The sequence below is a fragment of the Anas platyrhynchos genome, chromosome 5 (assembly GCF_047663525.1).
Source record: "Anas platyrhynchos isolate ZD024472 breed Pekin duck chromosome 5, IASCAAS_PekinDuck_T2T, whole genome shotgun sequence".
In the NCBI taxonomy this organism is placed as follows: domain Eukaryota; kingdom Metazoa; phylum Chordata; class Aves; order Anseriformes; family Anatidae; genus Anas; species Anas platyrhynchos.
Window position 1 is genome coordinate 10,644,989 of NC_092591.1, and position 26,471 is coordinate 10,671,459.

The window sequence follows — 26,471 nt, forward strand, 5'->3', positions numbered from 1 at the left end:
TAGAGATCTGCAATACTTTAATTAAAGCACAGCTAAACAGCGAACAACAGCAGGCCTCTCAGTGTTTCACAAGCCTCGTCTTAGTCATGACTGTTTGCCTTGTAGGTTGCAAGGTGCCTGAGACTGCTGGCTTGTAGGGCACGGAGCACAACGGGACAAGTCGAACCTGGCTGTCAAGCAGAGACGTGTATTGGTGCTTGTCCACAACAGCTGAGGGATCCAGGCGCAGAGCCAGCAGTGAAAATGTGAGGCCTGACGACGTGTGAGTGAACTGTGTCAGGTCAGGAAGAAGAGATGTTTCCTTCTAGACTGGACTAAAATGCATTAAAAGGAGAAATGAGTCTTTGAAAGCGTGGCCCAGGCAGATTCCCCCAGTGTGGCAGGAAAAACCCACTGAAAAACTTCTGATTTACCACTTTTGGCAGCAATTAGAGGCAGAATGTAAAACACGGGTGATCCTAAGCAGAATTAGACAGCGGGGTGCTGGCAGCACAGTGCCGCCCATGCTGGCCAGCGTGGGGTCCTCCCTGCGACCCTACAACAAAGCAACAGCAGGAAGCGGTGTGGTGCTGGCCGTGGCCCTGATTGGCAACAAAAACACAGAAGCCTTTTTAATATTGCAAAGACAGAAATTAAATCCTCCTCTTACGCAATGCTTGCCCTTCCTCAGCAGGGATCAAATCAATATGGGACCGTGCAAAGTCAATGGTTTATTTCAAGGGGTTTTGAATTGGGCTTTGTAGCAAAGAAGCACCAGCCTTGTTTCAAGCTCCATGAAGATGCATCAGTGTTTCCATTCCATGTCTATTTGTAAGACAGAAACGTGACTTTGTTCCTCTTTAGTCCTTAATGTTACACTATTTTAAAATAAAGTCTGTCGGAAAAAGGAATCAAGCCTAAGGCTGGAATTATCCCTAGTGAAGCTTGGGGACCGCACTTGTTAGAAAGTGAGGATGACCTTCAGGTGAGTTAAGAATGCTCTGGTAGCACCAACTTTGCATTTCCTCATGCTTTCTTCTGGCTTACCTGAGTACTTTAGTATTACTTCAGTGGTTGCAGTTTAAGCACACCCAAAGGTGCACACGTGTACACATAACACAGCTCCCAAACAGCTCCGTGTTAGCAGTTCACTGCATGCCTTCCTGGAGGACCTCCACAGCAGTAGAAGCAGAACTTGCACATTATTTCTGGAGAAAAGCGACAATAGCAGGCCTGCTTACATAACTGATTTACTCCAACAGAATTGCTTTCTGCCTTTAATCTGCTCAGCAGTTTATCTTTGCTGTCGTGATCGGTTGAGCTTTCTTTAAACCGTTATGGATTAGCATTCTGCTATAACACGTTAAAAGCTTAGCTTTGTTTATTTTTGTCGGGAATGGGGGAGGGATATCAGGTTCAAATGTTCAGGCAGCAGTTTGTGAACAGTTACTTTTCCTACACCAAATTCAGGTACCAAATGCAAAGCACAGCCAAATAGAGGCTGGAACAAAAATATTTGTGAATTCATTAAAAAGAAAGAAACAAGGAACTTCATATATTTGCATAATTATTTTACTCCATGAATATAAAATGTAATCCAGCATTCAAAAAGTTCATCACACCCACCAGCCTTATATGGAAGACTGAAGAGTAAATGGAAGAGTAAAAGTCTAAAACCTTACTAAATAAAGCTGGTTGATGATTTTACTAAGTTTGCATTATTGTTGCAATTTGGAGACAGAAATCCTGCCGAAAGCAACACTTTTGTCATTCAGCCGCAGGAATATAACACACCATAATGCACAAATAACACCAAGCAAACTGAACCTCAGCCACACTGCTTACAAAAAGCTGTTTGGGTAACATTAACCAGCCATTCAGTGAATTTTCACAGTGGACTCATCAACAATGACAGCTGATGATCTATTAGAAGATTACAGTGCAAATCCAGGTCCAAATTTCTACTACAAATCGATCACAATCTACTATTTTAATCCAAATCCAACAATTAGCACGCTTATTTGACCTCTGTGTAACGGAAATGATTTGCAGATGCCAGAACGGAGTAAGAGGCTGTGCTCCTGAGCGCTGCCAATAACCCTCTGTGCAGCTGAACTCTGCTCCAAGGAAACACTGATTCTGTGATCAGCCATGCTGGCAAACACATGACCTTGCAACTTTCATATCTAAAACGAAGCAAGGAGGCACTTTCACATTCCTAAGAAAAATGCACACACTAGTTAGTGAAAGTGTGTTAAAGAGAAGATCTTTTTTTTTTAAAAAAGTATCTAGTGGTGCTCAGAAAAAATAAAAACATAAAACGAGGAAAGTAATTCAATAAAGAGGAGGAAAAAAATCCCAGTTTATTTGTGATTGGTACACTGTTTGTTTTACTTTCTTATCAGGAGGGATCTTTATTCTGCAGATTCCAGTGAATGGCCCTTCCCTATTAATTTATCTCCTTTCTGATGGCAAGTGGAGCACGGTTCCAGAGTTCCAGCATTCCCTTAATGCTGCTCTGCTTAATGCTTGTGTGCTATTTAAACAAAGCATATTCCATCCAAATCTGACTATATATGGAATTCCCTGACAAGTAAAAACTTGGATGCCCTACAAGAAGGAACCATGAAAACAGCAAACACACACAAACACACAAAGCACTCCGAACTGCACAGACTCGCCATGGACTAAAAGAGGCTCTTGGTGGCAAAGGTCAGGTACCCGGTGTGACCGACCATTTCCTTCTGTGGCACGCCGCTTTTGAACTGCACAGTTCCTTGCTGCAGATTAGTGCAGGGGCTACCTTGGTTTGATGGGTTGCTGCTGTCAAAGCCAGCGCTAGAATTATCCTCGGCTGCTTTTCCAAGGTCAGGGATTTGCAGGCTAATTGTCCTTACGTTGTACACTCGGAGCAGAATTTCCAAGGTGTTAATCTCTGTGAAACCATATTCCTCCATTGCTAGGCAGGTTCTCTGGACTTGTTCAATGCAGGGGGAGAACGAGCAGATGCGGCCACCTACAAAATAAGGCAGGAAGTGGAAAAAGAGGGTAAAAAACAAAACGAAGCACTTTTTCTTTTTTTTTTGAATCCTCTCAGCTGCACACAGAAATACTGTTACACAGAAGTGTGAATATTCCGAAAAAATCTTCGTGAGGCAACTGTGCGGGTTTTAAAAGTGTCAAAATCAAACACGGATGACTTTACAAGATGCTTCAGACCCTTCAAAAATTGCAGTGGCAGATTCATTCATCTTCCAAATGCAGTGCTGCCCATCACATTTGTTCACGCTAAAACTGTTAACGTCGATCCCTTTCGAACCACTGCCCACTACTCTGGACCGAGGCACTGAGCTGCCGTTGGCACCTACACAAAGCCAGAAGTCATTCTTCACACACTGTACAGAGTTGCCTTCATTAGAATATAAGTGTGCGTGCACACACACCCTGACAAAAGCGGCTGTGTTTATTTGAGGACGATGGTATGCGTGTACAGAATGAAGTAATCTCTCCAGGCCATAGAAGGAGCGCTGCTAAGGCTTTACCCTTTTAGTCGAGATGACGAGCGCGTCTCCCGAGCATTAAAATTTACTGAATAGCACATCGGGCAGTTTCACAGCAAACGTTTCAAAACTCCAGGATAAGCTTTTAAGTGATAAACTAACACTCGTCTCCTCATCTGTCCATGGCTCATTTTTGATTCTAAATAGGGAGAACTAATAGGCCCCCTACAACTTTCTGCTGGCTCCAATGTCACCTTAGCAGCTGAGAATAGGAGGATTCAGATTTACTCTGAAAAGCCACAGCCAAATCAGATCAAAGAATTATAAGGACACTGTCTGCCATAAAGCCAGGGCATGTGCTTTCTCCCAGGACACAGCGTCCCACAAGGCGACTGCCCTTCCTGAAAAGCTTTTGTGCTGGGGGAAGGAGAGCTGGACAATGCAGCTTCAGCTATTGTTTCACTTAGTACAATTAGATGAAAATGTTTGCTGACCTGATTTGCATTCCTTCCCAGCCCTCTCCCAGGCTCATCCAGTCGAGCCTTCCAACACCAGTTGCCTAAGCAGTTAAAGAACCCATGCAAGTGAGAGCAAAGCCTCCTGCTAAAAATAGAGGCTATGCTGGGACTACACGAAGTCTGCTTTATCTCAAACTCCCCCCTTTTTTTTCCTTTCTCGTTTCTAAAGTCATATCTCTAAAAAAAGAAAGCATCAGGTCTGAAAGCGTCAGTGCAGCACTCCAGTTACTGTGCAGCAATGATGTGCTGGGTACTGATTGGGGAAGAACACTTTCCATGACCATTAATCCACCACACACTAACAGGGATTTAATTTTAGTCCTGGAATAAAGTCTCTGCAGCCAGGGGTTCTTATCACGCATCTTCAGAACAAAGCACCCTGGACAAGTAGTTCCCCGGAGTGACAATTAAAAAACAATCTAATAATCACCTGCAAAATTAATGCTGGTATGTGTCATTATTAACCAACTCTGGTGATGCCAATTTAATTGCACGCCCAGTCTGCTAGCTCCCGTGAAATTAGATTTCTGTGTTTAGCAAGGTGGCCAGGGCTACCAGAACGGTTTTGAATCCAACAGCTCGTCCCTTCTGGCCAGAGCAGAGCACATTTCTGCCACGTCTGTAGATGCAAAAGAGAAAAGCCCAAGAAGAAATTCCCGTTACATAATTAGAAAGCTACTATAATGCACACAGGTTATTTAGAAAGCTGCTGCGTTCTTACTGTGTACGGAACTGAACAAACGTCTAGCTGAGCTAAATGTCAGCTCACAGCGACTCTTTGTCTGCAGAGAAAGAATTTGTGGGGAGATCAGAGACTTACTACTACTTCATTCACGCCTTGCTTTTCTGGTGTTTTGCACCGAAACAAAAACTGGAAATATATTTACATTTACAGTACGGCAGCTCTCCTTATTTGTTCCAACCACAAGGATTTCAAGACATCCTTCGGCTTTCGAGTTCACATGCTGTGGATTTACTGAGCAGCAAGGAGCCTGCACGCACTGCTGCAATACAAGCTGCAGGCCCGCCTACGGTTCTTGTCGAGCCTTCAATTAAAGCCCGAGCAACCTTCATCTTGCCTCCGAGCCGTCAGCTGACTGCAGCACATCAGCACCAAACTTGGTGCTGATTTATCAGGCTGCCCTCCTGCAAGGCAGACTGCCTGGGGGAAGCAGGGGTACAGAAAATGGGCTTTCAAGCCACTTCGTAGAGAAGAAGAAAGTTCTTGCTTGTAATAGCTGAGCTCCAGGTGGGAGGTGCAAAATGAAAGTTATTTCACTTACTGCACTGCTGGGAGATTCCCAGGTATGAAGAGTGATAAAACAGGGTAACACAGCTGGTATTCCACATAACTGAGTGGGTTTTATTAGCTTTTTCAATTGCATTTTTTCCCCTTAGTACCTATTGTTTTGGTTATTATTATACGTTCCTCCCGAACAAATATACCTACAAACAGCTTAGAAGCAGAACCCCCAAGCATCTGTCTTTATGGATGGCAGCAAAGGGGGAAGGGGGTGTCCTCTGCTTTCTCCTCCCCACACCATCCGCAGGCTGGATTTGACTGGCAGGCTGGACGTGTCTGATTAGGCAGGTGTTAACAAAAGGTTGGAAGGCTGCAATTAGCAGAAGGTTGGAAGGCAAAAATGAAATTGCAGCTCCAGACTTAGCAGAGACTGCCTAAAATAGAAAGACTTGGGGAGCTTCAATTGACACGATGCTTTATGAGTTGCAAAAGGGTGGATGGACTTTGAGCAAGAGGAAGCACTGAGCAGGACATGCTCTTCTGCTCCAGGAGCAGCGATGCTGTCCTCAGCAGCCCAAATGCTTCTGAATTCTCTGCAGGCTGCCCTCTGCACCCCTGCAGGATTACCAGCTAGGCAACACCCTTTCTGTCACAACCACCAAACAGACATAAATCTAGATTTCAGCACTCACAATGCTCAGATTCTCTGAGAGCCCTCTTGTCCTTTACACATCAAGAGGCATTTAGGGCTTAAAGGGCTTGAATATGCAGTGCTTTGTCTTGCCGTGCCAAGGATTCCTTAATGAAGGAAGAAAAGACATGTACTGCCTCCCTTTCAGCTCGCTGGGGAATGCTGCGCCGTCTGCGGATGACAAAGGGATAGACTAGACTAGAGAGCAGGAAAAACAACTGAACTCAGACTTCTGAGTACAAACCAGGTTCGTGTTCTCTCAGAGCTCTCCTTTTCGGAGAGCTACCATTCCCAAATTTGTTTAATGAGATCTGTGTGTCATCATAAATTGATACAGTAATTATCTGAGATTAATCCTGTTCGCATTGGGAAGCTGTGTGAGCTTTTTGATCTGAAGAGCTGTCTAAAAATGTGTTTATTCATGTATAATGCATCTGACAAGTGCTACAGTTGAGGAGAAGAGAATAATGAGTCTGTATTAAAGACTTAAATTTCTTTTTCCACCTTCAATTTTACAGGGAGTGAGTTTGAAACATTTAATGGAGAGGTTAAACCTCCTGAATCTGTAGGCTGAAATGAGCCCACACAGTCCTGGCAGTCATTGTAACCAGCAGTAGGGTCAAAAGCGTATGAAAATTAAAGTACAATTGGAACAATTAGAGGAGAGAGCTTAAGGGAAGGGGGGGAAATACCAGAGGATTTGCATCTACATAGCACTGTACATTTTTAAAACATGGCACAGACAGTATCTAACTCATAATCACGGGACACACCCTGCTATCTCAGAGATCAGTGCCTTGAAAGTTGCTCCTCTTTCAAGAGCAGTTCCTGGTATGTTCCTGTGCAACTCCAACAAGCAATTTGGTTTCTGGTTTGTCTGAGCAAGGACTGGCATCTCTACCAGTTCTACTCAGCTAAACTCTGCCGTAGGTTTCCAGTATGGAAAAGCTGGAAGTGCTGCCCAGCTGACAAGAACTCCAACTCATGACACAAAAACATGCGTCCAAGTTACGTACCCTCTCTTCTGCAGGTTGTAGCATGAGTCACGAGCTCTCTGCTAGGTTTTTTCATCATCCCAGTATTATTCAGAGGATGTGAAAAGAACATATGTAGTGCAGCACCATTAAGCTCTGGAGCCCATAATTTTGGAAACGATTCCGTGACGTACAGAATACAGCACAGCATTTTTATTTCTGGTAAAAGAACACAGCTCTGGGTTTTGGGATCTCAGTGCATCGTGGTAATTGGAAGATTGCGTTACAAAGATCGCATGGAAGAAAAAGACGACACAGGCATTAACATTATGTAGGGGCGAGGCAAGAAGAGTCACCGAGCAGCATCACCATGGCATTTACTCTGAGCTAGTAGGACGCTAAAAATATTGCCTCTGAAAAAGGGGACAGAACGTCCTTTAAGTGAGTGTGCTCGTGGGCGATTTGATGTAGCTTCCCTGACAAGTGAAATTAGAGGATTTGGCTGTCGGAAGAAATTAAAGGATGTTTCTTGATTCAGAAAAGAAAATTTTCTCCGAATCACTTGCCAGCTCATTAATAGGAGCTTGATGTGTTTTTCTGCAAATGTGACCTTAACCTCCATGTTTGTAGGTACATCCTTCCAGAGGAATTCATTCCTGCTCACTGGGACCAGGCTGGCAAAAGCATGTACAAAAACTAAATATCAGTTGGCTCCAAACTGGGGAATAAAACCTAACACTTCCTTTAAGGTTCCTTTCATCCCCAGCTACTTCCTACAAGCTGTGCAAAGGCCAGCGATTTGGGCCAGCCTTCCTCACCATGGATTACGATGCAGGAATCCTACTGGACTCACACGTGAGAGAATCACTTCTGCTTCTGGGTATGGGGCCAGACCCATTGTGGGCACCTGACCCAACAATCCCCAACAGACCTGAGCTAGGTTAATGCCCTCCAACAACACAAAACAACTGGGGTTGGCCCAGCAAACAGCCCGTGCTTGGGAGCTGGATGATAGCAGACTCTAGTGGGGCAGCTCTGCTCTTGACCAGACGGCCCCTCAACACTGAGAGGCTGTTTCGATTTAGTTAGTGGATTTTTAACCTCACCTTGAGTGAATTCTCCTTCAAATCACAGCAGGTGCCACACTAGTATAGGCTGGTGATGAAACTTTGCAAGCACTCGTGGCTTCATCCATTTATCCCTAAACAATCTCCTGTGGACAGAAGCATTGATATTGCCTTGAGTACCACCCGCATGGGTGGAGGAAGGCAGTCTAGACGGCATGCCAGACTGCAAGGCTCCACTTCCTGCCCTAACACATCCCCTGCGTGCTCCTGAGGGAGCCTGAGCCCAGCCAGCACCGGCCTCGTGTCGCTGCCCTCTCGGTGTCATTCAGCCTGGGGTTCTCCCTACCCTGAGACTTGTGGCTGGGGATTTCAGCTGCTCCTCCAAGCCACGCCTGGGTGGTTGAAAAACGGGACCGTGAATAACCTCTGGGCCTCAAGAAAAATAGCCAGTGAGGCTTTGTACATGGAACTGGTATTCCCTGAAAGCTCAGGGGAGGAGGGAGGCGAGCCCAAATGAAAATTGAAACTAGCAAAACCAAGCAATGCCTTACCTACACCACAGGCTGCTGGGAAGATGAGATATTATTTATTTGCTTATACACCAACTGTAAGAACCAAACCCAGCAGGTTAGGACAACAATCGATGGCTGTGCTAGAGCAAAAATTGCAAGCAAGACCTACCTGTTTTAACTCCACTGTGAACAAGCAAAACAAACAAAAGACTTTGGAAATAAAAAGCAACTGCAAAGAGTAGAATATTGCTGAAGGGCTTCTGTGATGGCAGGAAAATACATATGGGAGGTGGTCAGAGGGGACTTCCCCCGCAGAGTTTTGGGGGAGATCTGACAGCACCACGTTACCTGATTCACATGATCTACCATGGATCATAATTTGACAAGCTCATAATTTATGGGCTTTATGACACTTAAAAGGGAGTGGAAAGTCTGGATGTAAGAGTAATATTGTTAATATAAAGAATGGAAATAACAGAGGGGGGGTTGTAATACGTTTGTTACTCAGACTGCTAATTTAAGCACCACCAAGGACGGATTTATTAATGCAAGAGGCCCATCCAGCCTAATATATGGCTGTATTTTTCCATCTCCCTATCTGAAAATTTAAGACCTGTAGGAAAATTATTACACAAATGCATCATCTTCCATGGCCTTGGAAGAAATAGGCAATATTTATGAGAGCAGAGTAGGTGGGTGCAGAATTATAATCAAAGCACTACAGTATTCAGCTGTGAGATGACTGAGTCAAAAGTTTCAGGGTATTTAAGAACTGTAGGATATGTTTGTTACCTCACTTTTTTTTCCCCATTGTGTTTCTTTTTTTTTTTTTAAATAAGCCCAAAGGGGTTAACAGCAACTTTGCAAAACCACCAAGGTCAGATAACGCGAAGAGCAGTCATGACTACAGAAACACATTCATCAGCTGATGCTCCTAAAGGAAAACAGTGCAAGCCTGGGAATGAAGGCAAGTTCTGCAGTGCAGCAGTGCCTGAGAGGTATTACAAGCAGCATTTCTGCTCGAAAGCGTGACTGGTGAAATGAGCACAGAAGGATGCAGCTGAGATGCAAGCCTGAACATCATCAGCAGAGCGCATCACTAGGGAACAAGAACCTTCTAGTCACAAGCTCTCTGTGCATTTTTATCCTTCTAGCTCTTCACAAATTGGCAGTGCTTTAAATGGGAGGCCAAGCTATTGTAAGCAGCACATTTACAGCCTACTGTAAGGCATAACGTGAGTGATAAGTGTACCCTGTGAAGAGGATCATTAGCACTCAGCCTACTAGGAGCTGCAAGATTCAGGATCTTGAGCCTAAGTAGGAGAGAAAATACTGATTTGATAAGGATTTGTTAAGGTTAAGAACTCTCTCTTACACACTGTCTCAGCTGAAAACTCCATAATGAACAGTGTGGTTTTAAAGAGGAGGCTAGCTGATGCTACGTATTGCATTTCTTCAGCCCTGATTTCATTCTAAGCACCTTAAGACTTTGGGGAATGAATGACCACTGTCTGGCAGCACAGCTGCAATATTAGCATTGTGCATCGCAGTAAAACCCACAATGTGACCCTGTCCAGATGTGAGTGAGAGGGCATGCAGGGAAAAGAATGGAACGACTCCTTTCCTCCAGTGATGCCCTATCATTATACTAACCCTTGGAACAGCCGTGAACATCAGCAGTACGTGCACAAACTGTTCTTACTGCTTTAACTATTTAAAAACAAAACAAAGGAGCACTATGAAATAATCTGCTGGCAGTAGGGAAAGAGAAGCACTTACAGTATTCTTCTATCATATTTTAGATTTTACAGCAGTAAAACAAACAAAAAACAAAACAAAACAAAACAGAAAACCAGACCAACCAACCAAAAACAAACAAACAAAAACTACCCACATGATTTGGAATAAAACAGAGGCATGTGTAAGTTTGTATCTACTGCTATTGCAATTGACTATACACAAAAAACAGCTTTTGTTTTTATGTAAAAACAAAACAAAACAAAAGCTCCACGGCTCAACCAGGTACTATGAAACAGAAAAGATGAGCCACAGACCTACACCAGGTCTCAGACACTGGTGGCTATTTGCAGTGAAAACTGCAGCAAGGATCAGCAGCTTTCCCTCTCGACTGGTACCTAACACACGTGATGCCTCTTGACAAACATAAAAATATGGAGTTTTAAAATATATTTTATATTGGCTAAGCAGATGTAACCTTGTAGCACAGGCAAATATAGACAAAGAATATGGCCAGTTTGGCCAGATTTAGAATGTACAGAAATCCTTTTCTAGGATTTCAAATGCTGAAGTGAGACAGGGATTCAAATCCTGGAGCTGCTCAAGCAGCTCTGCTTAGTATTCTAAACATGCACCACTTAAATAATTCAAATTGGACTGCGCAATGCAGCGCCTTCTAAGCTGGGAAGTCAGCTGAGTGTTGTGCTCACTAGATTAGATAATTTGAGCATGGGAAGGACATTGTACAGTGCAGTGAAAATTATTTTCTTCCCAGGACACACTGGAAGGCAGCTACAAATTCAGCTGTAACCCTTGCAGGTAGAGTGCTAACGAGTCTCTCTTTATTCATTTACTTTTAAAAGAAAGAATGGATTACGATAGTATTGGAAAGCTTTCTTGAAAATTTTCCAGAGGGAGCCTAACGCTGGGGTTGGTCCTGACTCAGCAAGGTAGTGCACATTCAGCGACCTTTAAGGACAAGTTGAAATGCTGTGATTTCAGGAAGACCTAGCAATTTACCTGAAGTCAGTGTTCTACTAAACTCATGTCCCAGCACGGGGCTGGGTTCTGCTCCCTACACTTCCTTCACTAGCAAAGCCACTTTTGTAGCTGGGAGCAGCCTGGCCTACGTTAGCTCAGATTCACACCAGTACTGCTACAATGTTAGAACAATAATTAGGGGAAAACTTGTTCCAGGATAAAAGAATGATCTGTTCACTTAAGTTTATTTTTCAATAGGGAAAAAATTTATTATAAACTGAAAAAAGCCATCCAATTGCTCAATAGCAGTTCCCACCTGCTGTCACTGTCCAGGAATAGCTGGCACAAGCTGGAACAGCCTTTATGTTCAGTTCCTACTGTTACCAATGGCAAACTTCTCATTACCTCCAACAGCAGAGATTTAAGGCAGAAATTGGCAAGCATATTTAAGTACAACCACATTTTCTTTAACATTACCAATGGAGAGCTCTGTTAAATAGGTCCAAATCTGCAATGATTGATGTAAAGTGCTTCTGAACACCTTCTATACAAACACCTTTCCACTGAAGTGCCAAAGAAATTTGCTTTCAGCATTCATTGTTGCTGCTGCTGCCCACACACGCTCAGATCTAGCAAAATGCACTTGACAAAGCTTCAAACGTGTTGTGTTGTTTTTTTTAAAAAGTTTTTCCTTTTTTTTTTTTTTTTTAAGCAACCTGCCCCTGCTAATTGTAGCAGCTAGCACAGGCTTGTAGGAAAAAGTTGCTCTCTTTTCAAATCTTTTGCTGTAAATCGCAGACCTCTTTTAAGGTTTTTCATCCTTTGAGATGCCTACAGACTGACATTTGAGAACAGTGATCACACAATGGAAAGGAGCAGATCTAGCATATAGCTCAGAGGCAGAGATGTGTGCATGCACAGTACGTCCTAAAAAGAGATCAGTGCGGTTACCTTCAGCTTTTAACGCTGCCTTTGCATGTCCTATGGCTTCCCATGGAGACGGAATATCTAGGAACACAGCATCTGCAATGTTTGAGACACCAAACCCATTCTTGCAGACGTCCTGGTTGGTCACAGTCACCAGATGCTCCACCCCGTGCTCCCGAAACTCCTCCCTGGCCTTCTCAGCCCGCTGTTGGTGGAACTCCACCGTGTACAGGTGCCCTGTGGGAGCCACTGTCCTGATGAGAGCGTGGGAGAGGGATCCGCTGCCTGTACCTGGAAAAGAAAAAGAGCTCGTGAAATGCCTTCTGACAATGCTCCACGTTAGCATGGTGGTCTTCTCCATCAGTCCGGCTGCTTGGAACACTACTCGAAACCAAAATGAACACAAATTGTGGGTTAAACTACCGAAAGAGAGCAGTCCTTCCCCAACAAGGAGACTGAATGATCTAGTAAACAGTCTTCAGGGTCCTCACAGCATTATTTAAAATAATGCCAAGGGCCAACTATAGCTCTAACAAGAGCCACAACAGGACACGAGGGATCAAACCCAACAGGAAACATTCAGGAAAATTAACCAGAGATATTTTTTTTTCTTAAAGTGCCAGACTCTTCTAGGGTAAAAAGAGATGAAGGCAAAGTTGAGCATTTTCAAAACCTCAAACTTTGTTAAAACAAAGAAGAGATGTTGGCAAGGGTCTGTGTTTGAAAACCCTACTGGTCCTAAAGGCCAAATTTTTTGCATGGACACGTGTACTGCCTCTTAAAACACTGGGCACCCTTGGCTCACACTGCAATTATCCAAAACTAAGGCCTTCAGCTCCTTGTAGCCACACTGACCAAATGAGCTGATTACTCAAGTGACTTACCTATCCACGTGCCTGCACAACCTTCATGGAGTTTAACGAGAGCCATCACATACCTGCAACTGTCCATAATTACCATGTACAGTGAGGGACTAACTATGAAGACAAACTTTTTTTCTTGTTTTAATTTGATAATTTAGGAAACTTATTTTTAATGATCCATTGGCGTATTAACTAGATGAATGACTAATAACCATTTCACTAAAAAAAACACCCATATACCAATTTGCCTTGCAAATTACTCACTGAAATGGCATTTAGCAGAATAACCCCCCAAACTCAAAACCCCACAGCTACCCCAAATTATCCGTGTTTATTGATTTATAATTCTGTACTGGGAGCACATTTCTCCTGTAAAAAGAAAATCTATTTCTAGCTATCTTCAGTGACGGTTCAGGCTGTATTTCAGCCTGAAGCAAGTTCTTTTAACTAGCATAGATTTTAGAAGTGTTTTTTTTTCTTTTTTTTTAAAGACAGAACCTGAAGTACAGCAGTAGCAGAGAAAGCTTAGAGACTGCGGAGAGGAAGTTAATTAGGGGACACAGAGGCTGGTGTGCTGCTTAATTGGAGCAATACTTCCCCTAACCATACAGGAAGTCAGAGTTTACTGACAGATCCAAGGCTCTTTCCCTCTAGTCACAGAAGGGGAGAAATATTGCTGTGGCACTGCATTTAATCTGACAGCTCTGAAAAGGGAGCCGTTCAGACTGTAAACAGAGCTCAGGGCCCGGGCTTGCCATGGGATCAACCAAATGAGCTGCAGAATGGGCACCGCTCCTCGGCTCCCCTCTGCGAGGGTTGTGACCCCAGCAGGCAGGCCAGCAACTCCCCCAGCTCTAATGGGGCAGATTAGGCAGAGAAGGACCTACAATTTCAGCACTGGCCCCAAAGAGGTCCAAGGGAAGAGAGAATCTGTGGCACAAACATTTATTTAACGTGAAAATGCATGCATACGTGCCAGGATTAAAGCAAACAAAAGGCAAATGGCAGCTCTGTGTGCACATGTGGAAAACTGCTCACGGCACCTGTCAGCTCTAAACATCGGCATTCTCCCTGTTCACAACAGGCAATGGTATCACAGCAGCCACGTGGTTGCCAAAACTCTCTGATATACTTACATAGCAAAGAAACAGCATCTCACTGATTGTCTTCTAACGATAAAAGCAGCGATGCCCATGGGATGCTAAAATGACTGAAATTCTGCCTTTCCGTTTCAGGCCAGCAGGCAGGATTGCACAGCTGAGAACTTCTGCAACCTCACCGAATTTAATTATTTTACCTTTCAAATGGGTAATGCTGCCCGCTTTCTGCATCCTTCTCAGCTAATCTGCAAGAGCGAGCAGAAGGTCTGTCAGCACAGCTGGGATGTGAGCAGAAAGGAGAGGCAGCTTGCGCATGTATCCAATTTCCTTGTTCATACTCTTTCACATTTTTAATCACTTTCCTTTCAAATTAGCTTTTAAAAACACCAGAGAAGATACTGGAAGGAAATCCCATTAAGATTTTTTGGCTTATTCTCTGTTACTCTTTTTTTTTTTTAATCCATAAACAATCCAAGCCAAAACCAGAACCAAAAACAGGATGTTGGAAGTCACTGCTTGCAGGCATGCCTCACAGACTGAGCTTTTGTTAGACAAGGTTGCCAGGAATTATTTGTTGTTGACTGGGCTGCTGCAAACATGAGAATAATACACACAGATCACACTTTACTCCATCAAATTCTATCACGCTAACATCACTAATGAGAGTATTTCTGAAGATGCTGCCTGCCTTCTCCTTGACAACACTCTCAAAACTGCAGGAAACAAAGAACAAGATGGCTATGAATCACCCACCACTGCAAATTTTCTTCTTTTCTTCAAAAGACCGGGGATTCTGAACCCAATCCTGTGAAATAATGAAGACCCTCAACTCTCATGTGCCTGATAGTTTGCTGTGGTTCATCAAGAGTATCCTCACCAACGGTCTGGCAGTTCCCAGACCCAGTTTCTTAAAACCCAGCCAGTGCTGTCTGTAGAAGGCAGGGGTATGTTTCTCTGCTGTTATAGATGGGGAAATGAACGTTTATTTTCACCTCCTCCCTTGCAAATCTGCAATATCCAACATCCGAATCTTCTCACCACCTTCTCAATTCCTTTCCAATTTCTCTCTGTCCTCATTTCAAAATCACTGTAGAAAAAAGCAGGGTTCAGCAACACGTGACACCTAGGCACCAGCCTGAAATAAGTTCCAGCCAGGTTCAGAATTCCTTGGGAAATGAAAGGCAGCCCTAGCATGATACCCGCCAGGAAAGCAGCAAAATGTAAGGAGCACTGCTGAAAACATGAACTGGAAGAACTCTACCAAACCTGAAATACTGTAGCTGAATTACCTGCATACAAAAGAACAAAAGCTTGAATGCCCCAGATGAGTATTTCTATGGGAAGAGGCAAGCTAAGAAGTGGATGGACTTCAGTATTTTCATTTCTCTTCATTCATGGGCACAGTGAAATGCCTGTTCCTGATTTGGCCCTGAAAGCAGAAGGTAGGGCAAGAATTTTTACAGCAGGATACTTGCCTTTCTGGCAGTTTGCACTATAAATAGCCTGAGAAACCATTTGCTCTCTACCACAGGACAATAGCCATTTAACTAGAGCAAATTAATCATGAAAAGGCTCTGCAAGAGAGGTAAAACTGGAATAACTCAAACAGTACCAAAGGAATCCTTACCAGCACAGCTATGTTTTAGAGCTCATTTAGGTGAAGAAACACAATCTGTGAATCTCACCCTGGCCGTTGCACCTATGACTTGTGAAAGTATAATGCACTTTTACATTGATTTTTGTGACTTCAAACATCTCGGTCAAAAAGCAGGCATCTGCATTGTAGGCATTTAATGAGACGCCACAGGGTCCACAGTAGGCTATGCTCAAAGCTCAAAGCTCAGAATTTGAGGAAGAAGAACTATGCGGGGAATCAGGATGTGGACCAGGAAAGCAGTCCATCTCAGTCCAAAGGCATGAATTAAGATCCCATGTTAAAACCATGGTTAGCTGGCTAGTGGCCCTGCAGATACAGCAACGTGCTGTTCTTCCCTTCCCAGGCTCATCTGAGCTCCGGGGAATGTTTCCCCCCTCTCCCAAGACAAGGAAACCAGAGCAGTTTTAGAAGGATTTATATCCTAACAAGTGGACACCGAGGTGAAACAACAGCTCAGTGCCTATTGATACGTCCTTCTGAATTAGAGACAGCAAAGTATTGATCAGATGAAGAACTCGACCATTCCCCTGACCTCAAAAAGATTTGTTCTTCCCACTCTCTGCTTATTCAAGTGACAGGTTTTCCACAGAGAAGCCTTCACACACCTCAGCCTTGAGGCAATGTCCACGTTAAGATCATTTCTCACCTTTTCAAAGCTGCTGCAGCCAACATCTGACCCCTTCAAAACCACCACCTGCTATTTCAGTACTGGAGTGATGCACATCAGGACACTGACAAGACACAGACAAGTGTTACCCCAGCACCAAACATAGCACTTGACCGAGAGCTGAGCAAGAGAGCACATATTTACACTGTTTTCTGTTCAGTCTGTTTTTTGTATTACAAAGGATATTTGCCTACACTCCTGCGATCCCAGCCATGCTATGACACAGGAGACCTGATGTTGTGTTCACTACGTTTTCTCAGTGCAAGCTATCACTTGGCTTGCCTTCCCCCCAGATTTCTCTTCATGGATACTACTTTCTTTAAAAAAAAAAAAAGTACACATTGTGATTTATAACCCATAAAGTTTAGAGCTGTGCACCTGCAAAATACTTGCCAAGTTTATTACGGCAGCTTTGTAATCCAGAATAAAGCTGGGGAAGCTCGTAAGTGCACCCTGAAGTTCATATAGCTTGAAAACAGGAAAAGTGATAACTATGAAGAGCTATTAAATACTGGATCAATACAGTGCCTAGTGATATTTCAACAGAACTGAAGTATGTGGTGCAGTATTTGGCTACTCAAGGTATTCTAAAATGGGCAAATACAACAAAACAATGGCAGTGTTGCTGTGTTAGTCTCCTAGCTACCACGCTTAAACCCAGCAAATAGTAAGAGAGGTCATGAGTCAGCCACGAGAACGGATGGAGCCTCAAACCCAGAGGAAAATTAATCTTTAGACAGAGCTAACAACTCCACAGCTAGGATCTGTCAAGAAAGGCAGAGCAGAGGAAGACTGCTCACTGTACATGACAAGTTTATGTAACAGGGGAGTCATTAATCACTTTGAGCGAATATAGAAAGAGATCTTAAGCATCTGATGGAAGCCAACCCGGAGATCTTACCGTGAAGACAGTCAAAGGCACAAACGGTGGCAGAAATGAGAGGCAGCAAGAGCTGGGATGGAGGGAGGGAAGAGGAGCGGGAGGGAAAGAATGACAAGGAAGGAGATTAGCCCTTTCCCTTGTCTGTCTGTTGAAGACATGCTGCCAAAACAGGCGTTTTAGGAAGCAGGAGGCCAGAGAGGGCCACTGATCACTGACCAGATCCAGGAGTCGGGGCACTAACAATGTGCAAGTTTTTAAGACTGGCATTGCCTACAAAAGGAATGGGAATGTAAAGACTGAAAAGAATTTGCTCTTAGAGATTCAGGAGTCGGAGCTCCTTATGGGGAGATCTGCAAAACGGGCGTAGCATCGTGCAGTTTGGAGCTGCAGGAGAAATGCACTTGGTAGCCAAGCGAAATGGTAAGATGAAAGCAAGCCTGGAAGTCTGGAAACAAACACTTTGGGGCATGAACAGCATTTCTCATCAGCTGCAGCCCTGCTGCAAGGCTGCATGCATCAGAGTGATGCCTCAAGTGGCCCCAGTTTTGGTTTAGGTCTTTGGTATGCCGAGAGAATACAATGTTCTCTGACGTGTCCTGATGAGGCCCTTCTTCTGCTTCAAAAGGTGTCACACCAGGATCGGGTTTTTGACTTCTTCTCTCACTCTAACGTGAACAGCTGCTAAGAGGTAGATGTGGGAGACATAAAGTTAATTAGCGTATGTTCCAAAATCAAATTAATAGTTACAAAGCTTTGGTCTGCACTTTACACACAAGATACAGCTGCAAACAGTTTACTTGCACTTCTGCCACAGAGATGGTGCAGACATGAGCAGTGTTTGTCAAAAAGTCAGAGGAGTCAGGGCATTACAGCTGACTTGCTGGGACTCCACAATACACTATTAATCATTTATTAAGTACCCATTAATCATTAAGTCCTCATTATTTTTTTATGAGCGTACTCTTAACAAAATCTATGCTCAGACCATGAGGTTGAAAATTTCATAACTGTATTGGAGAAGCTCTAGTGTAAGACTAGCCAGGGGCTCTTGTTATTCCTCCACAAAGAAGCCATGAGGACCCAGGGTACTGCCCTCAGCCTTCAGAAATCCTGTCTGTGGCTTCAGAAATCCATTGCTCTGTGGCAGTGACCAGGGTTTAGCAATTTTTAATTTGGGATTTAGCTGGAGGGAAGCAAAAAATCCAATTAACATTTTTGCTCATGTGAGTCTGATTTTGTTGAATGCTAACGGATCAGTGGGATGGTGGTTTGAATACTTTTGACTAAATTACATTTTGTCTGAATACAACGCTCTGTCGAAGCCAAAATAATTCTTAGATTTATCAGATTAAACAAGGTTACACAGTGCTGTACTGCATTTCCAGGGTAATTCAGAGGGTTAGGACAGATAATTGTTTAGGTCTAACCAGGGAGAGAGGACAGCAAAAAAGCCTATGTAAGTGGTCACTGGGAAAAAAGGAAAAAGGAAAAAAAAAAAGAAGTTTTTACATACTTTGGTTTGGCCAAAGCATCTGAAAGGTTTCATATTTGTACCAATGCAGTATAAAAATAAATTTCAAAACCTCAAATTCTTTTGTTAAATGGGGTTATTATCCTATAGGTGGCTGTAATCACTGGGCTGAGAATAGCCTTGCCTTGGAAGTTGACATCAAGTTTAGTTTTAGAGAGTGTGGTGGCACGAAATAAAGACTCTGTTTATTCCTTTATTTAAACAGGGACTTGTGCATGCAAGGGACACAAGTAAGACCAGAGTTATCTGATGAGAATTAAAGTTTCATACTACCAGGCCACCCGCAGCAGGTATTTTAGCAGCTATCTCAAGTACCCTTTAATTCTGGAAAGATCGGGCTGCTAAAGACTCCTTCAGGAGGTCAATTCCAAATATCAGGGACCAATACTTTCAAGAGATTTTAGCTCCAACAACAGCGATAATGGTTTTAAAATCTCAGCATACTGTCATAAATTAGCAATTAGCAGATCATATTCCTGTGCCTCCATCATGGAACATCGGGCAGATGCTGAGTTTCCTTATAGCCTCAATAGAGTATGCTTGGATCACTTTAATTATGCATGTGCCGCTGACAAGCTTACTCTTTATGTATTTATTAGAGATAATTAAAATAGTAAAAAATGTATTAATATGTTTATATCACTTGTAACAAATCATTATTAATCAATTTAAACTGCACAACTGAAGCAACACCAAATTGAGCCTTCTGGTTGTTTTCCTGATTTCTTCTAAGCACACACAAAAGCTCACATATACTGGAATTCCCAGCATGCTAACACGACACAGAGGACATTTCACCTTACTTTATCCACCCGTTCTTAACACAGGTGTGCAGATTACTCCCCAATTCTGCTTGCTTGCCCTGGCTACATTCCTGTTACAGTTCTAAGACACAGGGAAGCCTGGCCTGTTTATTGTGCCTGCTTTGCCCATCCCTACAGCAGTTACGTGTTCAGATAACAAAAAAGACAGACCTCCATGCTAATTAATGCTCAAGATACATCTAAAGCCAGCAGCAATGGGAGGAAGCAGACTCAAATGTCATTATTAGGCCAGATTTCCTGTCTTGTTCCTATTAAACATCATTGGCTAACTCCTTCTAGGTCACGCGAGGTTAATCTAGAACTAATGATTTTGGATCACTGAACACAGTCTAATTTTGGATGCCACCAAAGTAGGTTACATCATCACACAGGAGGCTCCTGTCGTCAATACATGTACAATTTTTTCATTCAAAACACCACTTCTGGTCAGTTGTGTGCAAATTCGCAGTAAAGCTCTTGCTTCAAGATTAACCAGATGAATTTGACACAATGCTCCTTTTTTCTTCACATACAGTGAATGTTTCAGGCAATACAAACACAACAAGCTCAACTGCAGTAGTAAAACTGTCCACTTGTCCTAGAAAGCTGAAGTTAAAATACTTTCATTAGAACAGTACAGACATTAAAATAAACCTGGGGACAGTTTCCCATTAGCAAAAGGATTGTTTGCAGCTACAACTTTTGACTCATAACATTTCTGGCAATCTGGACTGGTTACCTCACCAAGTGTTTCCATTTCTTAGCTGTTTAGATAAATGAGCTTTTAAAGATTTTCATCGAGGTACCTTTGACATTACTGGAAACATTTTATGTGCAGCTCTGTACTTTAACATTCACCTGTCCCAAGTGAGGCAGGACGTGCAGCAACTCACATCTCCCCAGCCCAATGTTCTGTATTTATTCTTCCCACAAAGCAAGGAGGGGAAGAGGTAAAGACCTGCACAACGAACAACACTGCTACTTCCATGACAGCCCCAGAACCACCTAATTGCCCTACAAACTGAATTATGAACACATAAGGGCTTGGCCACTTTACCAGAGGTTTCTCTCCATCGCTTTGCCTCTTTCAAGTGCCAGCACACAGCAGCCAGCTCCATGTGCCCCCTGTTTATTAGAGGGTGTAACTGGACGCAGAGATAAATGGTATTTCGGTTGTGCTGGAAAGCAGCCATTCTGGACCCAAAGCTGCCCAAAATGATGCATGGGTGGGAACAGGAAATGTTAAATGCAAGTAAATGCAGTGCAGTACAACCCCATCATGCGGATCCCTTGCTACAGAGGGAAGCGTGTAGGACTGCTTCCTAAAAAGAGTCCAAGTAAACAGCCAGAAAAAAATGAGGACGAACTCTACAGTTCATATTTTTTCCCAGACTAGAGAAACATGATCAAATCAAGCAAGCCTCATACTGCCTGCAGCAATAAAACCATGAAGGCATTATTTTAAACTGTATTAACTAGGAAAATATCCATCTAAATGAAATTTAACTCCTCCTTACTTGCGAATTACGCAAAATCATGGAAGGGGCAATACACTAAACCAAGTTTAGAAACACAACACAGGACTTTAATGAATGCATCATCCATTATATCACAGAACTCCAGTGCGCTTTGCATGCAGTTGAAGTGCTACAAGTGGATCACACTTGGGAAGAGAACGATGAAATGTATGTACTTACGTGGTTATCACATGGTGAATGTATTGACATTTTATTTCCCTTATTACTAGAGTTCAACCTCTCGTCTTCAGAGCCTTTTACTACTTCACCTCAACTGTTTTATCTCTAACTTATAATTCAAGGTCTGGATTTCGATTCAAATAATATATTTTGAAAATGTTTTTGAAGTGCTTAACAGTTTCAGAGAACGGAAAGAAAAATGTTTATGTATTTATTTTAAGAAGATGAATTAATCGCATACTCAAAGGTATACACGTACATAAGGCCAACACACTGAAGTAGTATCGCTTGTTGAAGAAACAGCAGCTGATACCACGTGCAAATTAAATAGAATTACTCAATGTGTAGGCTGGGAAAATTACACCACAATGGAAAAAAAAAAAAAAGACTTTTTGCAAAATGTAAAGTTAAGCCTGTTTTTCATGAAAAGTGTTGGTGTTAGCCCTTAATAAAGGATTTCAACATATTAATTATTACCTGATTCACAGACTATGGAGCCCGGCTTCAGTTCTAACATCATGGTGATTATAGAGATGTCAGTGGAATACAGAATCTGTGTCCTGTGCGGAAGATTCATAGTCCACAGTTCTGGAGTTGGATGAAGAATAAAAACCCATCCTCCTTTACTGCAGGTCACTTTGGAACCATACTTCTTGCCTATGAGATCCATGGAATGCCGGATGACCCCGTACTTAGTCTGAGTTACGGTCCCATGTTGGACTTTCACAGGGAACATGGATTCGTGGCCCAAGAACACAATAGCTGTGTCACCATCCTTTATCGTATCTCCATATTCGATAAAACTCATTGTGACAGTCTTGTAGTGGGCTGGTGGCTGTCACCTAAATGGGAATAAACATCAGGACAGTTTTATGGTATCATGATAGGGCTGTAACTACAGATAAGTTATTTTATTTTCCCCAATATATAAAAAAGTATACACTGTGCAAATGAGATGTTAGCAAGAGAACTCCATGAAACTGAGGGACCTCCCTCTGCCACACTGTTTATTCAATTAAAATCAATGGAAAGATCCCACTGATTTGCATATAACCAGTATTTGTAGCATTATATGATACATTTAAAAGAAAATTTACCAAATACATTATAATTTACTCAGCCTGCTCCACAATGCTACTGGGAAACTTGCAAGGTAGTATCAATTTCAGCAGTCTGTTCACTTCCAGTTCACAAGCTCTCAGAGTATGTTGTTAAGTGGTGACTTTTATTTCCTTCTGTTGACTCACCCCTTGGTTATTTGCAACATAAGACAATCGTTACTTGCCTGGATATCAGTCACTAGTTATTAGGACCACTTAGCAAAAGTTTGCTTGAAAGTTTTCCAAATGAAACTTTAGAGATAAGATAAAGGTAGTATCCACGTTAATTTAGGTATGAATTTGACTTAAGTACAAAGAAAAAGCAATATTACAGCCTTTAATTTGCCATTGGGGGAGCAAAGTAATTGTCTGGGAAGTGATCTGTGCTGTAACTGAACGTAAACAGCCATTTGCAAGCCAATGCAAACACAGTTGCATCATTTTAGTCCCGTGTTCTCAGAGCTGTTTAGAGAATTACAATTAAATTTTGTTTTCTTTGAGAAGAAAACATCGATCTTGGAAGGCAGTTTACAATAAAACCTGGCACCGCTTTTCAGATAAGGTAGCTAACAACCTAAGCTGCAGGTTGATCAATTTGTGGAAGGAATTGACTAATGAGGCAATGGTGATCCCGAAGTTAGAAATGAAGGCCAGCACTAACTTTAGTTTTGGAATAATTACTTAGTTTGGGTGCTTTTGTATTGAGTATGTAAGACCTACTTCACTGTTTTCACTAAAAAACTTTTTTCTAGTCTGTTTTTGTTGACCAATGTTTGTTTTAGTTCAATTTCCTGCTAAGCAGCTGGGTTTATAAATCGCCTGCTGGAGTCATTGAGACTGAGAAACAGAAATGATTGTGGCCCAAACTTCCAAAGCTTATGACATGTAATACACGTATTCATATACCAAAGCAGAACAGGCTTGTCTGGACATATGGTGAACAAGCCAGAACATCCCATAAATGCAGAAATGTACACATACTGGACTTTGTGAGATAGTACAGTGATGCTTAACCAGGTTTTATAGCTTGCACCATCTGATTATATTGACGTTCTTAATCTTTCATGAATTACATCTGTAGTTCTCAGTCTGGATACTATTTATGAAATGTAGTTTTCAGCTCTTGTTTAGAATAATGCCATTGGGAAAGAGTGTGAGTGCAATCCATTTCTTTTACAGCATAGCATCATTCCTGCAGCACTTCTGCAGGAATAAGGAGTTATTCTCCTTTTGGCTTCTAATTTCTCTGCCTCCCTTTGAGCACTACATTTATCACAGCTCATCAGAACAATGGATGCTGACATCCCTGGTGACAGTTCTCAGCACCTGGCAGGTTATTTTTGGGGTAAGCTGGGGATCTGTGAGGAGCTCTGGTAGCTTCACTGCCTCCCCTTATAAAATGGAGCACATCAGTTGACAAACATCAGTTATTTTCATGCATTTTCAGTCATTTTCCGTTCCGTTATGAGTGCAGGGCCTAATGCCCTGTTGCTACACTCCCTCCTTTTCTCTTCCAGGTGTCACGGTGCGCCTGTGTGGATTTCTGCCACGGGCTGCTGGGGAGTGAGAGTGAAGGTGGACCTGTGGCTTGTGGCATGGGGTTGGCATTTTCCTCTGGGTTCGCCTTAACTTTACATCACCTGCGACTGCTACGACCTGCACTGGGTGACCCGGGCGATCCCACAGAGGGAATCCCTACAACGATTTGTGCTGGGTCAGACCAAACGCCAGCTCTGTCTCTGTGCTCCCTGACCCCTGTGGCCACAGGGCTGGCGGCTCCATCATCCCCCTCAGGGTTGCGGCTGCCGGACAGGGCTGCGCTAAGTCCTGACATGGGAGTGGAGATGCCCCTGCTGAGAAGGATGAGGAGGATGAGGAGGATGAGGAAGGCAGGCGCTGCCACACACACAGATAACACCCCAAACCCAAGCCACACGCGGCGGAGGCAGCTCGGGCGTGCAGCGCCTCAGTTCCGGACTTGTGAGGGGTTAAAATCACAAACGCAGCAGCGAAAGGGGCACCGGGGAGCGCCCTCACCTCCTGCCTGGGCGTCCCCCCGGGGCCACCGTGTCCTTACCGTTACCTCCCGGGGCTCAGCCCCGCCAGCACGCCCAGCCCGGCCCGGCCCGGCTCGGCTCGGCTCTCCTCACACGCTGTGGCCGCCCAGCGCCTCCTCCCAGCCCGGTCGCAGGCTGCTGACGCTCCCCGCCGCCTCCGCCCCCGCCAGCCCTGCCTGCAGCCCTGCCTGGCTCCCCCGGCCCCCCGGTTCCCCTCAGCGCTGCGCCCCCCGCCATGGAGGGGAGCCCCCGAGGGCTGGGCTGGGGACGCCCAGCCGGTCCCTGCCCGCTGTGGGGCTGCCCTACACCTGGCCATAAAGTGACTCGAGGGGTCCCTGTGGGTGGGCGTTTGGGTGGTTCTGCCCAATTTTGGCTTCTTTCCCCCCACACCGATTGCCTCCATGGGGCTTGTACCCTAGTGGTTTGCTGTGAGCCCAGCGGGAGCTCGTCTTTATTATCTGTCAAAGTGTCAGGGCTACAGCTTGTGGGGTGAAGCCCCTTCCACAGGGAATGTCACCCCCTTTGCCATCGACACACACAGGTCTTCCAGGCAAAGCGGCTTCCAGAACGTTCCATGCGCTCCCCGAGGAGCAGCCGGTGCAGGGACAGGCGGTTGAAGACCAACTGAGCGCCCAGCGCGGGTTTCTGAAGGCTGCCGGCGAAACCCACAACTGAATGTGGGCTCGTGAGAAGCCGAATCATTACCGAAACCCCAAATAGCGCTGTACTAACTCCTACTCGTGTCTTGTGTTTAGGATTGCAGTGATGTGGAGAGCCGTAGGTGCCCCGGCGGCGTGGGGATGGAGCCGGGAGGCAAGGAGAGGCGCTGCAGGACAGCATCGCCCCAGCTGCTGCTCCCAACAAGCCCAGGCCACCAGGTTTGGGAGGGGTGCGGGCACAGCACAGGGCATGTGAGTCACCTCGGACATGCAGGTAACGTTCCCGTCTCTATCTGATAACTCTGGAGCGTTCACCAATAAGTGGTAACGCACAACAGTGGAGAAGAAGTCACACATCCACAATCAATGACACCACCGATGTACGCTGCTGACCTGGGAGCCGTTTGGATGACCGCCTGTGAGTTTTTTAATGGGTGTGATTTTGTTCGGGATAAGGGAAATGTTGCACACCATCTTCAGTGGGAACATGTTTTCTGTTATGCTATTGACCTGCCCATATCATAATTGCAGTACTCTTTGTTACTTAGTTATGAAACTCTCCTTCATCTAATCTAAATATAATGTATGCAGTTTCAGAGGTTTCTTAAACTGCAGACTCCTACTCAGCTGTTTTCCTGACTGGCAATCACGGCTCTACTGCGCCTTTATATTTGCACCTACCTTGTTTTTCGTGTCATTTTTTTTTTTTGTGTCGTTGGTTGCATTTGTCATAGTTTATATAGTTGTGGCCTTTCTTTCCCATGATCTGTTCAGATCACTGTGGGCCTGACTGTATGCAAGATTAGGACACTCAACAACACATGGTTCTCACAGGCACTCAGTTTACTGCAAATGATCAGTAATTTTCAACAGGCTGCCCAACCAGTGTGAAAAAAATGCACCGTGGATAATTACTAGGCAGATACATATTGAATGATAAATTAAAATGGGAAGAAAATTTTCACTTGTGAAGTTAAGCAGATGCAGCTCCAGCCAGTTCCTGCTATTTAACTGTGTTAGGCATTGGAAAAAAAAAATCAGTTACATGTAGTAAACTGTTTTCTCTTGCTATTTCCTAAGTTGGAAGTATTCTTCTAGATATTCAAGAAGATGTTTATACCATATTTCTTCAGGTTCATCTTACGTTCACATGAATAATTTCAGAAGACACATTCACTAGCCAACACCCATCTCCTCTTGCAGTCCTACACTGCATAACATTTATAATTAAGCCTCTTAGGAAGTTAGCTTCGTGGCCCATGATTAACTTCCCTTAATTCTTCATTGTTAAAGCTTACTGCAGAGATCTCTGGAGTAATCACTCT

The 26,471-nt window shown here is 43.8% G+C and overlaps 1 protein-coding gene across 2 annotated transcripts; it reads right to left on the minus strand.

Annotated features, from left to right (window-relative positions):
* On the minus strand, nucleotides 1-24,663 carry TRMT61A (tRNA methyltransferase 61A). 2 transcript variants are annotated; one of them, XM_005030274.6, is made up of 4 exons: nucleotides 24,508-24,663; nucleotides 21,808-22,172; nucleotides 12,154-12,420; nucleotides 1-2,995 (listed from the first exon to the last, which is right to left on the minus strand). In XM_005030274.6, exons 2-4 carry the CDS (start codon nucleotides 22,136-22,138, stop codon nucleotides 2,667-2,669), a joined length of 927 nt encoding a protein of 308 aa, XP_005030331.3. In that variant the 5' UTR covers nucleotides 22,139-22,172; nucleotides 24,508-24,663; the 3' UTR covers nucleotides 1-2,666. The 2 variants fall into 2 exon arrangements, with proteins under 2 accessions (XP_005030331.3, XP_027313696.1); XM_027457895.3 differs by having other exon boundaries at nucleotides 1,536-2,995; nucleotides 24,468-24,619.
* Between the last annotated feature and the right edge of the window lie 1,808 nt (nucleotides 24,664-26,471).

Bases quoted from the DNA above. Each gene is read 5' to 3' on its own strand.
- TRMT61A (XM_005030274.6), bottom strand. From the start codon at position 22,138: ATGAGTTTTATCGAATATGGAGATACGATAAAGGATGGTGACACAGCT. The intron at 12,421-21,807 runs GTAATAATTAAT...TTTCTTTTCCAG, and splicing joins CTCCATAGTCTGTGAATCAG to GTACAGGCAGCGGATCCCTC. The intron at 2,996-12,153 runs GTAACCGCACTG...CTTATTTTGTAG, and splicing joins GGCAGCGTTAAAAGCTGAAG to GTGGCCGCATCTGCTCGTTC.